Here is a 14,500-nt window from a genome sequence, read left to right as displayed (position 1 = left end):
CCTCGATTAACTGTCTGAAGTATTATACTAACTGTAAGTACCAAATCGGTCTTTTTTGTATAACGTTATGCCATAAAACACCCGATTCTCAAGAAAATATAATATTTGAGCTTTGGTGGCACAAAATCTCGAAAAAGTGGAATATTTCGATTTTGGCAACTTTTCTTGGAAAACAGCCATTTTATTGCGATTTTTCGAAGCATCCAGGCCCGCCACCAATCATCCAACGATCGTAGTAACTTTGATATAATTTTAGAGCTCTAAATTGGATCAGGTTTTCCAGACATTTTCAAGGGTACAGCTAGATGGGGAATACGGTAGCAATGCAGCGCAAGCCTCGGCCACACTCTGTAAAGTCCGTCGAATAAACGAATTAACTTTACGAGTATTCATATCGTGAAAATTAGGATAAAATGATGGCAAAAACAAAATTCTGACAAAAATGCATTGACCGGATAAACAACCTGACTACTCCGGATAATAATGGGTAACTGTCGAACATACCACTGTAACGTTAATTTCAAAATGCAAGACAACCGTGGATTGTACGGTACTCCAACGATCACAGCAGCCAACAACGTACTTTGAGAAAGCATGGAGGAAGTGAACGGCGTACGTTGGTGCCACTAGTCGCTTTTGTGAACCTCATTGTGGTATGGTGATCGCGTAGCAACGCGTATTTGACTTGTTGCTGGACGCGGTCGAAGACGGGAACGTTGGTGACATGCTGGCGTGGATGCCACGTTGCGATGACATCAACCAACGAGATGATGTACCAGCCGTTGATTCAAGTGCGACATGACGATACTTTCGTCCATTGATAATAGGACGGATGGAGTCTACTTCACATTGCATGCCAGGGCGGCGACGACGACGTCGTGCTCACGTTGCTCTTGGCAAATGCCAATGTCGAAGCCACATTAAAGGTACCAACTTCGTGCAAAGTAGATTGAAAGCACACAATGACCTTTTCGTAGGATGGCCGAACGGCGTTGGCCGTGGCCTGCCGGTGTGGTCACATGTCGATAGTCCAACTACTGCTGAAGCATTTCGCTGCCATCAAGCCAGTCAGTCCGGTACAATCAACTGCAAAGTGCCCATCACTGTATCACATTTCTATGACGTTTGTTGAAGACCAGCGAGTCGCCCTTGTGTGCAGCAACTTTCCCCGGACATACGGACATTGTGTACGAGTTATTGCAGCACCTGGACGACTCAAACGTAGACCTTTTGGTACAAGTCGAGTTTGCACTTGACGAATAACTCAGATTTCTTCTTTTCTGGTACGTCCTAGGATGAGCCACTGATCTTGGCGTGCAAGCTGGGTCATGACGACATTCTCCAACTGTTTTTAGCCCGTGGCGCCAACGTGAACTATGCCACAGAGGTAACACATCATTTACATAAGAAACGCATGATGATATGTCATGTGGATGCTGGTTCAGATGGGCGCGACCGCACTGCACATGGCAAGTCAAAAAGGGTTTGTGGGCATTGTGGCCCGATTATTGGATTACGGGGCGGACCCCCACACCCCCCTGAAAGCTGTACGTGCTCCCAAACCGCCTGCACCTTCACCCCATTCTTTCATATTTAATACTAATACTACCTGTGATTGCACGAGTGTAAGTTTACGGTACAATTTATTATATTATACAGTTGATTGCACCTACACTTTACCACAAATATACTCGATACCTGTATAAATAGATCTTTTACAAATATAAATTTACAACACAGTATACGTGAGCACAGTCCAAAATGATCATCATTCCCACTGTTTTTCGTGGATGAATCAGCTGTCATTCCTATTTAGGACCTTTGGGGGCTCTAATTGGATTCCATTTGAAATTTTGTACTACAGTCGTATTCAAAAGTACTCCTAATGTGTGGGTGGTTCACTGATTTGGACGAGATACCCTAATTTCACACCTGAAATGTCCATTCGTGCAATCACTTTCGGATAGAGGTAGTAGTATATATATATATATATATACTTTGATATATGAATTGTCTTGGTAGTGTGGGGCCACGGCGTTGGTACTGGCAGCGCAATTCGGACATGTCTCTGTGGTGCAAATGCTGCTGCCTACTCTTACACACGACCAGTCATCTTGTCATGCGGTATACTGCTCTTTTAAACATGTGGTAGTTTTCAGACAAGGTGGACACTAGGCCATCGGGGATGCGATGTACGTGGCGTGCCACTATGGCCACTACGACATTGTCCAAGTGTTGGTCCAATCCCGTGGGGATGAGTTTCGAAACTACGTATGTGCGACACTGTAATGTGTGCGGCCATCATATCCTGACCAATTGGATGGTTAGCACCGCCCGTTGTATGCAGCGTCGTTTATGGGGCATGTGGACATTGCACATTTTTTGGTACGCCATGGCGCGGATGTGAATGCCACGTCACAGGAGGTAAGTAGGTCGTCGTCCAGTGGGCATGTCGAAGTGGATTTGGTGGAATTTGCGAAACCTACCGTTGATTGTTCTCTATAACATTAGGATGGAGCGACGCCGTTGTTTGCTGCGTGTCAGAATGGACATGTCCGAGTCGCGCGGTTTCTGGTCGACAAGGGCGAGGCATCGGTGGATTTGCCACGCTTGGTATATATATATATATCAGTTGCCAAGAATTCATATTCCGACGTGGTGGTTGACAATCCGACGTAGGACGGCACGACGCCATTGCATGTGGCGTGTCAAGAAGGACATGCGGAAGTGGTGGCATTGCTCTTGGCCAACACGACAAACGTCAACGTCGCCCAAGAGGTACCGAAGCATCAAAATCCTACCGTGGCTTCGTTGTTGGGGGTTTCGGGGTTTCGTGTTTATAGTTGTGGACATTTCGTGACTGTGATGTTGTTATATTTCTAGGATGGCAACTCGCCTCTGGGCGCGGCGAGCCACTTTGGCCACGTTCCAATTGTGCACCAACTGCTTGCAAACGCAGCCAACGTCCACCACTCGAACGCTGTAAGTCGATGGAAGGATCTTTGGATCATGTGACACTGTCCCAATGGGCGTGGTAGTTGGGCAAGTCGCCGCTCTTGATCGCGAGTGAAATGGGTCGCCTGGACGTCGTTCGGGTTTTGCTGCCAGTAGCCCAAGTCGATCAAATAGATCATGTGGGTAGATATATATATATATAGCCACTGATAATTGAACAGACAAAGTAGACGGGTCGAAGCGCACTGCACAGCGCTGCAGAGTTGGACTACCCCCATGTCGTAGCCGAATTGGTGGCTGCAAATGCAAATGTACAACTACGGGACATGGTAGGTACGACGTGCCCATTCAATTGGGTTACGACCGCATTTCTTTCAGGCGGGTCGAACGCCGCTGGATTTGGCCATGCGATGCAACAACACGACGGTGGTGGAAGTGATGCGCGAATGCTTGGCTGCTGACGAGGTACTTACACATATGTACAAATTTTGGCTGAATGTTCACTCGAGTAGGCCCTGGCTACGATTCTCCGGGAGGGTTTGTCGTGGAACCATCGATTTCAGGTAAGAGGACGCTTTAGGTCATTAGTACTGTAGTATTCTCTAGTAATATCATCATCGTATATCGTTTGTTCAATTTTTATATTTTATCTTTATAGTTTATTAAACGATTTAATTGATTTTTTTAGATTGATTTATAGTCCCATAATAATTAAAAAATAAAAAAGTATATCTTTGTACTTCAATTATTTTATCGTTTAAAAATTTCAAAAATAGGTTTATTTTATAAATAAAAATGGTTTTTTGATAAAATATATCATGAATAAATTAACACCAATAAAAAATAACCAAAAATGAATTTGACCTAAAATGTCAGGATATTGACGTCCATTCATTTTACCAACCCAATAATAAATTCCAGCAAAAATACCAAAAAATTAAAAAAATTGATATAGTTTATTAGTTAATAAACCATTTCAGAGTTAGCTGTAAATAGATGACTCGTTGTGATGGTAGAATGGGAAAAGTGTGTTGATATTGGCGGCGCGGCGCGGAAGAGTCGACATTGCCCAAGCCGCCATCGCCCACGGCTGCGACGTCAACCTCCACGACTTTGTACTTATAGAGTTGTGTAGAGATGGTGATGATGCACTGTTTGCATGTAGGCACACAACACGGCGCTGTTATGGGCCGCGCGCAATGGCCATCTGAATATGGTCGATCTGTTAACGACCTGTCGTCCCGACTGCGATTTGAACTCCCGTGGCTATGTAACTACTAACTACATCCCGTTGGTCATAACTAACCACATCGTTCCGGGTTAGATGAACTGGACACCTCTTCAATGGGCGCTGCACAACAAACACTTTCACGTTGCCCATATCCTCGTTGGTCGTGGCTGTTCGTGGCTACTGCCTTGGCAGGTTGGTTCTTCGACTAGCACGCCAACCCGTCCGTTCACTGTATCTCATATTTTGATCCGTAGGGCAAATTGCTTTTGGAAGTCCTCGCGCCGGTGCTGTCAGAACACGTGGCGTTGCGGATGGTGCTGCGCGACTTGCCCATTTGCGTCGTCGATGGCCATGTGGTCGAACGGCCAGGCCATTCGTATTCGTGGGCGACGTTCTTGGACCCGAACCTACCTGTGCGATCAACAGTTCGAGCGAACGTGGTGCAGGCTGTGCTGCAGCATCCGAGCTGGACGACGGGCGCGACCCACGTCGCAGACGTGTACAAGGCGCTTCAGAACGCTAAAGATCGACACGGCAGACGGGCGCTGCAGCTGTCGGACGGGTCCACCCGCAGCCTCTTCAAGCACTTGCTCTACTTTTGCGCCCGGTACGAGATTTTTGATGGCCCCCCGGTCTACGTCGGACCCAAGGTGGTGGTGGTGCATGCATTTGATCATGGCATCTGCCACCAAGTGTTTGACATGAACACAACCGACCTGGGCGTGCTGGATCTCAGCGGTTTCATTGCCGCCAATCAAATGCTGGGTCAATGGTCAGCAGAACGGCACAGTGCCCATCGAAAGGTACTTTGCTGGCTAGGTATTCTATGTGTTTTTGAGAGTGTATGTGATTTCGTTTTGGTGTTGTGTGTTGTATAGACCGAAAATGACTTGGCGAAATGGAACCACGCATTTGGGCACTGGGACAAGGACAAGAATGGACAATTGAATCTAAACGAATTCCTCGGCTACTGCGACCACATTTGCGGCGGCCAGCTCAAAGTGGCCATGAAGTTCATGGCATCGCATGCGGATTACATGCGGGAGGTGCGCTGTCGGCGCTTGGTGCACAAGCCGGTGGTGTTGGAGCTGTTGCCGGCGCTAGACCCGTCGGTGTTTCGAGACGGCGTCGCCAATTTGCACCTCACTTGTCAAGGACACACGACGATTGCGATGGCGCCGTACGAAAACGTGCTCGTGTTGCCTGCCGCCGACCGAAGTTTGGATGACATTTGGACCAAAGAACACCCGAGTGACCACCAAATGCGGAGTTATTTGCTGGACGTGGCGACAGGACTGCAACATTTGCACGAGTGCAACGTCGTCCACGGCGATCTCAAGGCATCCAATGTCCTCCGAGTCCACAACCAGCTGAAACTGATCGGGTTGGACGCTGCCAGGTCCGTTGGGCAGATGATGGGGTCCAAGTTTACCTCTGGCATCCTTCCTCCAGGTGTGTAAACTTGCTTGGGATATATTTATATACACCGCCTTCCATGATGGGACGTAATAAACACGAGTAGAGTTGTTCTACAAGCTAAACACCCCCGAGGAAGAAGCGATGCACGATGCGTATTGGCGGGGGGGGGGTGCCGCCATGACATGTCGATCCTGGGCCAAGATCAAACCCAGGGGGGGGGTCGTTGTACGCGTTGGCCACTCGCACGAGAAGAGTCCGAACGCGGGATTGCCGTACGAAGTGGCGACCGCCGCCACGGCCATCGACGCGTGGGCGCTGGGGTGCCTTGTGTACCAAATGTACAGTGGCATGGAACTCGTGGCCACAGATAACTACCAAGACGTTGTGGTTGATCGCATGCTCTCCGCGGCTTCATGGACCGACGACGCACTGCGACAGCGTGTGCACAGTCACGTGCACGACGACCTGGCGCAGGATATGGTGCTCAAGTTGCTCGTCGTGACCCCTAGCGCCCGGGCGACCATGGAGGCGGTGGTGAGTCATCCGTACTTTGCCGGTCGATCGTCGTCCGCCATCTCGTGTGTCACCGCCGTCGTGCAAAGTCAAGTGAACCTGATGGCGCGTCTGGACAAACTGTCGGTGGCGCTGGAGGACCAAGCGACAACGATAGACCGACGGTCGAGGCACGTGTTGAGCAAGGTAGAGTCGACGACAATGAACTTAGTGACGGCGATGTTTGCTGCCGCGGACGATACGAAGGACATGCCGTCTGCGTTTGTGCTGCTCCCGTGCAAACTCGAGACGCTGGCGACCCCCGCCAGTGAAGAAATCCACTCGTTTGTGAGAAACCTATGTGGGATACTCGACCAGATCGTCGACGCATTGGCGGCAGAGGCGCCGGTGGCACCCCTCGTCGCTGCGCTTACACATGGCGAGCCGCGGTACTTGTATTTGGTGGACGAACGCTCGGGCCAGCTTGTCCTTCCCCCAGAGGAGGATGACCACAAGCACGTGTATCCAATCCTGCTGTCGACTGAATCCACGGAAAACTACATGGACTTTGTCGCAGTTACGTTGCCGTGCATTCAACGCGGCCTAGGGTTGTTGCAAAAGGGCAATTGGTTGGCGCACGGATTTGACAAGTCAGAATCCGTCGACAAGGCATCGTTAGACGTTGGCAAAGCACATGCGCGGACGGCGGCAGTGCGAGCACTTCACGAAGTTTTACGCAAATTTGACCCAGAGAGGACGTTTGCCGGCTTGGAGCGTGTCGTCCTCGAGGATGGAGCGATCATTTGGACCAAGCAACCAAAGCAGCAAAACGCCGTTTCAATGGCATAACACAGGATAGCACCATAGAAAGGCTCTTCGGTCGTTTGTGTTTAGAATTGGACGGCAATGCATTGAGAACCAAGGGTTGGCGTCTCGATGTAAAATCGAGCTTGTGATCGTACCTAACGTTGTAAAACCAACTTGCGTCGAAGTACATCGCTGCGGGCGGGGCTATCGTCGTCGTTCCACGATGGCGTGTCCGCCGTGGGGTCACCCGTCGAGGTTGGGTGCGCTGTGTCCACTCAATTGTTATTCCTTGCTCTTCATCCATGCAAGCAGCACTCAACGTTATTCGAATGACTGTGGTCCAGGTAAGGTAACGTAGTCAATCCAAACGGCAAGCCAAGTACTGCAACCAGTGCTTTGAAAGGATTGGCTGGTTCCGTCTCAAACGGCAATGCCGGTGCTGTGGTAGTGTCCTCAGCCTCCAGTGCACGTCAACGTGGACCATCTCACGACATCTGACGCTGCGCCGAGTACCCTTGTGTCCTGCTTGTGTCTCTCCGACGACAGCTACTCCTGCAATTACTCGTACGATACTACATAGCCGAACCCCCTTCCATCCATTTATCCCCATGGTATACGTAGTAGAAAGCAGAAGCCTGTCTATCGGTGACTTAGGCGATTTCGAGACGACGAAGCGTCCCCATCCGTCGATTCAGCAGACTCTGACATACTCAGTCTGATTCACCGATTACGTCCACTCAACGTGGGTTCATCGCCATTTCCAACTCGTCCCCGCACTCGCAAACGACCCCCCTTTCGTCTGCTCGCTACTTGCACGCAACGTGGACTGTAACTCGCAGCAATAGCCGCAGCCGTTATGACACAACGCTCGTAACCGTACTCTCCACCACGCCCCCATCAACCATTCAATCCATGTACCGTTCCAGAACCAGGAATTTCAAAATGAGTAGTCTATGTTAGTCATGGGGTCCAGTATTTAATCAACGACACGGAGGTCGGCACGCAGCAGGCCACACACAAATCCAGTTGAAATTGCTTGTCCAGGCATCGTTTGCACACGATTTGACAGCAAAGCTGGCACGGATGGCGCCGTCGCAGCAGCGAAAATCGTTTGGCGCAGCAATGGCACCTTGAACTGGACCTAGCCACTGATGGGACTGTTCGTGGTACAGCGTCATCCGTCCGTCTTCCTTCTCTCACATACTGTTCCATGAGCCCTTGGCGAAGCCGTTCGACGCTCTGGGCCATTCGAACGACCCACGCTTTGCCCAAGGGCGACACACTCCGCGACGACAGCACTTCTTCGGACATGAAGAACGATACACGAATGCCGTCGAAGTCTCCGCCGCTGCGTGGAGCTACCGACTCGATAACGTACCCACACCGTCGAAAGTTGAGTCGGAGGATGTTGAGGTCATTGGGGAGAGGGCCACACGCAGCCAAATCGACACTTTCCCACACCGATACAGCCACCATGTCGTTAGGTGGAGGGGTCTCGGCCGTACTTTCTGGGGGGATGACGGCAGGTCGTCGATTTCGGCTGCATCGTCGATAGCAGTTGCCGTACTTCAAAAACACATAATCTCGATGGGGCAAGTGCACTTTGGAGTTTTGCACCGCGAGCCAGTTTAGCGTCATGCTTTCGGCCGACTGGGGCGACGATGGCGGGGCCGCGTGCAGGACCGCGCCGTCCACAAACGCGCCGTCCAAGAGGGTGCGCATGGTCTGTCGAAACCCCGATGTCGTGCGCATGTCGAGAAGGGCCATCACGTCCAACATGTTGTACGGGGGGAGGGTCACCACGGCTTTGACAGTGTACAGGTGCGACGTGTTGGCTTCGTAGAGCTCCACGTCATGAACAACATGGCTATCGGGGGAAGAAGGAGGCGTCAATGCGAGCATGGGCGTTTGCATCGCTCCAAGCAGCGCGTCCACCGCTGCTTGGCCCATGTCCCGCATGTCGGCTTCGAGCTCCGGGGTCACATGCAGGCGGTTGGCATGTTTCTGGATGTGCGGATATAACACGGACGGGATCGATGCGAGGGACAGCGTGTGCCGCGGCGTCCACATGGACGTTGATTTGGCGGCCGAGGACGTTGCGGACGACGACGACGACGACGAAGCAGGACTTGCGACACTGTCGCAGGATGGCGGGTGTCGGTAGGAAACGGAGTGGACACCAGCAATGGAGGATGGGGTCGTAACATGCGTTGGGGTGGGGGGGGACAGAGGCGTTGGGGTGGTGTGACAGAGCGCACAAAGGTGGTCATTCACAGAGCTGTTGTACGACTTGGTCGAGGCACATGAAAGATACACGGGCCGTTGTTGGCAGGTGTTGCAAGCGATGGCTTGTTGTCGAGACGGTGCGATGCCGTCATGAGGCTTCGATTGGGTTTGACACATCATATGACATTGGTCTGTAGATGGAGTGAGATGCAATATAGACAGATGCGAAGGGAGCGACAAAGTGGCGACGGTGCTGAGCAAGCGCGAAGCGCACGTGCTGGCTATGTGACACAGTGCGGCTAATGGGGTGGACGGGGACAGCAATGTTGGGACTACAGACAGGAAAAACGACGCTGTAATGTGTCCATTGGCATGGGGGGTCACGACAAAGCCGCTTTGGTGGAATGTTCCGCGATCGACATGAGCTCGGGGTGGCATGGATGGCAATGTGATGCTGTGCCACAACGACACTAATCGGCCCATGATCATAGACGTATGCTGAAGGTACACGTAGTCCTGAGGTCGGGGAGGTGGTGCGACGTCCCGTTGATGCGGGGGTTGCAGTGTCAACCAATGCAGGCTGAGGCTGTCGGATTCGTCGGTGGCGTCGGCTGTGTGGAGGGTGATGGCGCCAACGACAAGATCACCCAGGAGGCTTTGCATCATGCGAGAGTATTGTTGCGCGGTGCGCAAGGTCAACATGGATATCATGTCGTTCATGGTGGTGCCAGGGAGGACCACCGTGGCTTTCACGATGTGTTTGCCGCCATCGAGATGATGGAACAGAGAAACGCCAGCAGCTGATGCCGCGATGTTGTCTGCGAGCTCGATACGAGCCATGGGAACGTCCCGCTGTACCAAGGCGCGGGCTCTGACTCGAGCGGCCTTTACCATCTTTCTCTCTATGTCCAGAGAGACGACGGTTGTGGGTGGATGATGGCGGTCCAGCGTCATGCTACCGGTATTGACGTGATCGTCGAGGTGAACAAGTGGGCCACTGAGGCATGCCATGACTGCTGTTGGTTGGCTGTATCCATTGAAGGAGCGTCACACCAGGTGCAGATCTGGATGTCCACATGTGGCGCACGTAAGTGCGGCTAAGTGCGTATTCCATGGTTTGGTAGTGTAACCCAAGGCCGTTAGCACAAAGCAACCCCTTGTGCAGCACATCCAAGCCATTCCCTGCGCTTGATGCTCACGGACGGAGGGCCTTTGAACTGGAGCATTGTGGGCGACATGAATGCCGTACTTCGTCGGGGCGTTCGATGTGACGGCAGTGGCACATCTGTCAATGTTGGGTGGCAAGTGTGTTCTGAGTACACAGTCGCATGACCAGAGTTGTGAGGAAGGGCTATGGACGGATAACCCACTTCGGTACAATAGAGCGGCAACGAAGGGGGGCAATTTGACGGGTGAGCTTGAGTATGTACGTTTACACAAATCCACCGAAAGCTCCACGTGGAAATCGGCGCCGGGCGACGCCGTCAATCAAAACTTGGGTCACTCGACCGATCATTGTGACGAATAATACCACTGTAATCAAGTAATCGTACAACATCTGGTGGTGACACATGACATCGATTTTGACCATCGCCGATTGGCAACCCCGAAACCCCGAAACGGAGCTACTAATTCAGAACTGAACGACAAGGGAAACAATCAAACGGGTCACACTTCCGTCCATTTGGCTATGCCGCCAACGGTCTGAAGTCCATTGCACCTGATGAAGGATGCGAATGAAAGGATGTCACTATGTAACGTTAACGTAAATGTAAGTTCAGGTCTTCTACACACCTACTGGGCATGTTCACTCTCACGACAATCAAAACAAATACACATTCTACTAGTAAAGTTAGCTGTTTCGTCGTCCGGGGTCACGTTATTACTCGTTTAAGGCTGTTACTGAAAGTAGTTTGTGGCTATTCAAGGAAGGCAGTGGTGAGTGAATCCGTCGTGCTGTCATGCGCCCAGTACTCGTTGCCGCCCCGCAGTTGCCGGGTCCCTCGCAATACCGCCACAACCCCCACGACCACAACCCCCACTATCAACCCCTTTAGCATCGTCGCCACCTTTGCCAATGAAAGCAGCAAAGTCAGCGACGGATCATCGGTGGCGGGGGCCGTCACGCGGAGACTTGTGGACGTGGTAAACCCGCCCGGCTGGCACCTTGAAATCGCCGCCGACACGGTCGTACCTGCACACGTGACCGCCGTGAACCCCGGCACCAAACTCACGTCACAATCTCGGCAACATCCTCGGGTCGCGCCAACGTCCAGCACCGTCGCGACCGGCAGCGCCGTTGCATCCCACGGACTGGCGGGGTAGATGAGGTTGCCGGCGCATGCTTGGAACGGCGCGGCCACGCGTGCAGCGAGCGTCTTCCACGAGTTCGCCATACACGTGGCTTCGCACACGGCGTTGCTGTAGAACGCGCCGGTCCACGACGGCGCGTCGCACGTTTCAAACCAGTGCGTGATGGACGAGTATGTGTGGACAATGGACGTCGGCGGGACCGCGGGCGCGATCCGTAATGACTGACCGCGGTTGTCCCATGTCCCGAGTGTCGGCATCCACAGGGCCCCTCCGCTCGTCGCCGTATACGTGACAGTCGTGGTGCCAGTCCACGCTGGGCTCGTAAATATGGTGAGTTTATATCCCGCCGCCAGCTTGATGGATGACACAGTGTTGCGAAAGGCCGTCGGGAGCGCAAAGTCCCCCACGCCAAACGACAGAGACGCCCCGAGGTAGTTGGCGTCCAGGTAGATCGTCACGACGTCCGCCGACGCGACCACGTCCACCGCTACCGACAGAATCCGGTTGTCCCATGCGGTGGGGAGGATGTACGAGTTGGCCGTGAACACGATCGAGTTGCCGCGCTGGTTGCGTTGGTCGTATGCGGTCACCTGGAACCCCGTCGCAAGCTGGAGCGACGACGGCGCCAAGCCTGTGGCGAGGTCGGAGGTGCCGATGCCGAACACTGCGCTTGTGCCCTTGTACAACGGGTCCGCGAACAGAGTCAGGACGCTTGCGACCACGGCCGTGCGCGCCACAAACGACTGGGGGTTCCAGTTGACAAAAGTCGTCAGGGGCGTGTCGAACTGGTACACGGCAGACGCAATGCCTTGTTGGTTGAGCTGTTTGTAAAACACGACTTCAAAGCCCGGCGACACGACGAACGAGTTGACGTTGACGAGGAAGTTGCCGTCCAGGTTGTAGCTGCCCACGCCATACGATTTGGACTCGCCCAAGAACGCCCCGACAAAGATGGTCACGGCGATGCCGTTGACCGCGGCCGTGCTGAAGAACGTCAAGTCGCAGTACGTGGACAGTTGGGTCACGGGTCGGTTGAGCAACTTGGGGGCGAACGTGGTTTCCACGACTTCGTTTGAGACGCCCGTGGGCACGAGCGGCCACGACTGGGCACTTGGTGCAAACTGCACATTGTTAACCAACGTCCCATACATCCACGAGCACTTCATGCTTTGGAAGGTCCAGTTGGTGACTTTGGTCTGCAGCTCCGTGGCGTCATACCGAAACGTGAGGGCGGCAAAGTCACTGTCGCGGACGTTGCAGTGCGCGTCACTGGCGGTCGGGAACTTCCAGTTGCCTTGGAACCATTCATCCACGTTTGGGATGGTTTGGCGCCGGTGGTTGTACACGGTCCACGAGATAGCCGGATCGACCGCCTTGATCCCGCACTGCGTCCACGCCTCGAACGTGACCACGGTCGCCAAGCTCGATAACGTCACTTTGTCGTTTTGGGCAAAGTCACGCCACGTTGTACCGACACGCCACCGCCAAAACACGAGCTGGGACACGGTCGGCAACGTCAGACCTGCGATAGCGTTGCCAAGGGCTTGGGGGGTAAACAAACTTTGGATGGGGATCAAAAGGGGCACGAGGTCGCCGTTGAAGGCGGCGGTGGCAGGCGTCGACCAAAAGTGGATTTGGCGCGTCGAAGAGTACCCCAAGCTGGGGAACGTAGTCACCGGGCCCGGAATGTACAACGCATTCGCCGACAGTGCGACAGTGTTGGCCGACATGCTCACCGACGTGACCAAGTTGTTTGCCGTGGCCGCCAACGTCAATGGGCCACGTTTGCACTGAAACTATACGAACATATACAGATGCCGTCGATTTGGACAATTGGGCAGACAATTGCACCAACGTACATTTGAATTAGCATTGGCTGTGGATGTGGCGTCACCACCGGCAGCACCGTCGGCGCCACCGCTGCAATGACTCACAGAAGGTTGGCCGCAGCGATACTCGACCCAGAATTCCTTCCACGTGTACTCGAACGAGACTGTGCGGGTGCATTTGGCGGGGCTGAGCGTGAGCTCTGGACTGGCCAGTACGGCGGCGCTCAGGAACGGATTCTCCACGAGTTTAGTTGCTACACAAGTTGCTGCAAAGTTCTTTTGGAAGAATTGCGACGGCGACTTGAACTCGGCCACTGCTAGGTTGAGGGGACACCCAAACCAGTCGGACCCGGTCACTTGCACGACGTCTTGGCACGACGCATCCACGGGGCTCGAGCACGCATTGTTGACGAACGACGTGACGAACGCCTGGACGCTGGTCAAGTACGCGGTCAACGTGCCGACGTTCTCGGGCCACCCGACCTTGGTAAAGTCGCCAGTGCTGGCAGGGCACGGCGTGGTCGATCGCGGACGGAAGTGGTCAGACACGGAAAAGCACAACTGACAGATGCCACTGCGGAGGTTCACGGGTTGCCACGCTTCCACTTGCGCCACGTACACTCCAGGGGTCATCGTGGCAGGGTTCAATTTGGACCACACGTAGTTGTTGCGATTCGTGTCAAAATCAGCCCAAGTGTAGTCGGATTCAGGCGACAAGATGGTGAAGTCGTTGGCGGCGTTCACGGCAGTGCTGCGTAACGTCACCACGGCTGTGTGTTGGCTGTTGGTCGTGTGTGGAAATTGCACGGCGGGGGCCGAAGTGACGACGACACCGGCCGCTGTACCCAATGTAAACAAACTTGCCGACCCTGGTGACGTCGGAATGGGTGAGTCCCAGCAATTGTCATCGAATACATTGCAAGCAAGGCACGCGCCGGATTGATCGACAATATAGTAGTCGTTGCCAATCCATGCAGGGCATGTGGTGATTGACGTATCCACTCCTTGTGCCATGTCGTGCAGTGCAGCGCGGCCGTTACTCCATGGCTGTACGGCTGCATGCACCGCGAGCAAACCTCCTGAAAGAAGTACCAGAGCGCGCCGCATAGGATGGAACCTGAAAAGATCGCAATGAATCGAAATCCCCAAAGATCGTGGTGAAATGTCATACTCCGGAGTAGTAATAGTACTACGATTGCTAGTAATACTATGCCTTTTAATAGTAGTA

General features: G+C 53.2%; 3 protein-coding genes across 4 annotated transcripts; 1 reads left to right on the top strand and 2 right to left on the bottom strand.

Annotated features, from left to right (window-relative positions):
* Window positions 1-537: 537 nt before the first annotated feature.
* H257_03025 lies at window positions 538-7,088 on the top strand. 2 transcript variants are annotated; one of them, XM_009826921.1, is made up of 23 exons: window positions 538-612; window positions 671-772; window positions 828-926; window positions 978-1,076; window positions 1,135-1,233; window positions 1,295-1,387; window positions 1,446-1,547; window positions 2,023-2,124; window positions 2,176-2,271; window positions 2,329-2,424; window positions 2,512-2,613; window positions 2,680-2,778; window positions 2,884-2,982; window positions 3,039-3,134; window positions 3,186-3,284; window positions 3,334-3,420; window positions 3,468-3,518; window positions 3,972-4,070; window positions 4,121-4,225; window positions 4,280-4,378; window positions 4,441-4,989; window positions 5,065-5,638; window positions 5,709-7,088. In XM_009826921.1, the coding sequence occupies exons 1-23, from the start codon at window positions 595-597 to the stop codon at window positions 6,944-6,946; spliced, it is 4,203 nt and encodes a 1,400-aa protein (XP_009825223.1). In that variant the 5' UTR covers window positions 538-594; the 3' UTR covers window positions 6,947-7,088. The 2 variants fall into 2 exon arrangements, with proteins under 2 accessions (XP_009825223.1, XP_009825224.1); XM_009826922.1 differs by lacking the exons at window positions 538-612; window positions 671-772; window positions 828-926; ... (8 more) ...; window positions 2,680-2,778; window positions 2,884-2,982 and having other exon boundaries at window positions 3,001-3,134.
* A 765-nt stretch (window positions 7,089-7,853) lies between these two features.
* On the bottom strand, window positions 7,854-10,141 carry H257_03024 (hypothetical protein; the record flags this gene model as incomplete). The annotated part of the gene is made up of 1 exon (XM_009826920.1): window positions 7,854-10,141. One exon carries the CDS (start codon window positions 10,139-10,141, stop codon window positions 7,865-7,867), a length of 2,277 nt encoding a protein of 758 aa, XP_009825222.1. The 3' UTR covers window positions 7,854-7,864.
* An 835-nt stretch (window positions 10,142-10,976) lies between these two features.
* On the bottom strand, window positions 10,977-14,414 carry H257_03023 (hypothetical protein). Its single transcript, XM_009826919.1, has 2 exons — window positions 13,303-14,414; window positions 10,977-13,239 (listed from the first exon to the last, which is right to left on the bottom strand). The coding sequence occupies exons 1-2, from the start codon at window positions 14,377-14,379 to the stop codon at window positions 11,050-11,052; spliced, it is 3,267 nt and encodes a 1,088-aa protein (XP_009825221.1). The 5' UTR covers window positions 14,380-14,414; the 3' UTR covers window positions 10,977-11,049.
* Between the last annotated feature and the right edge of the window lie 86 nt (window positions 14,415-14,500).

The sequence above is a fragment of the Aphanomyces astaci genome (genome assembly GCF_000520075.1).
Source record: "Aphanomyces astaci strain APO3 unplaced genomic scaffold supercont1.5, whole genome shotgun sequence".
Taxonomy (NCBI): domain Eukaryota; phylum Oomycota; class Saprolegniomycetes; order Saprolegniales; family Verrucalvaceae; genus Aphanomyces; species Aphanomyces astaci.
The sequence above is the reverse complement of the archived record's forward strand: the minus strand, read 5'-3'. Positions and strand labels throughout refer to the sequence as shown.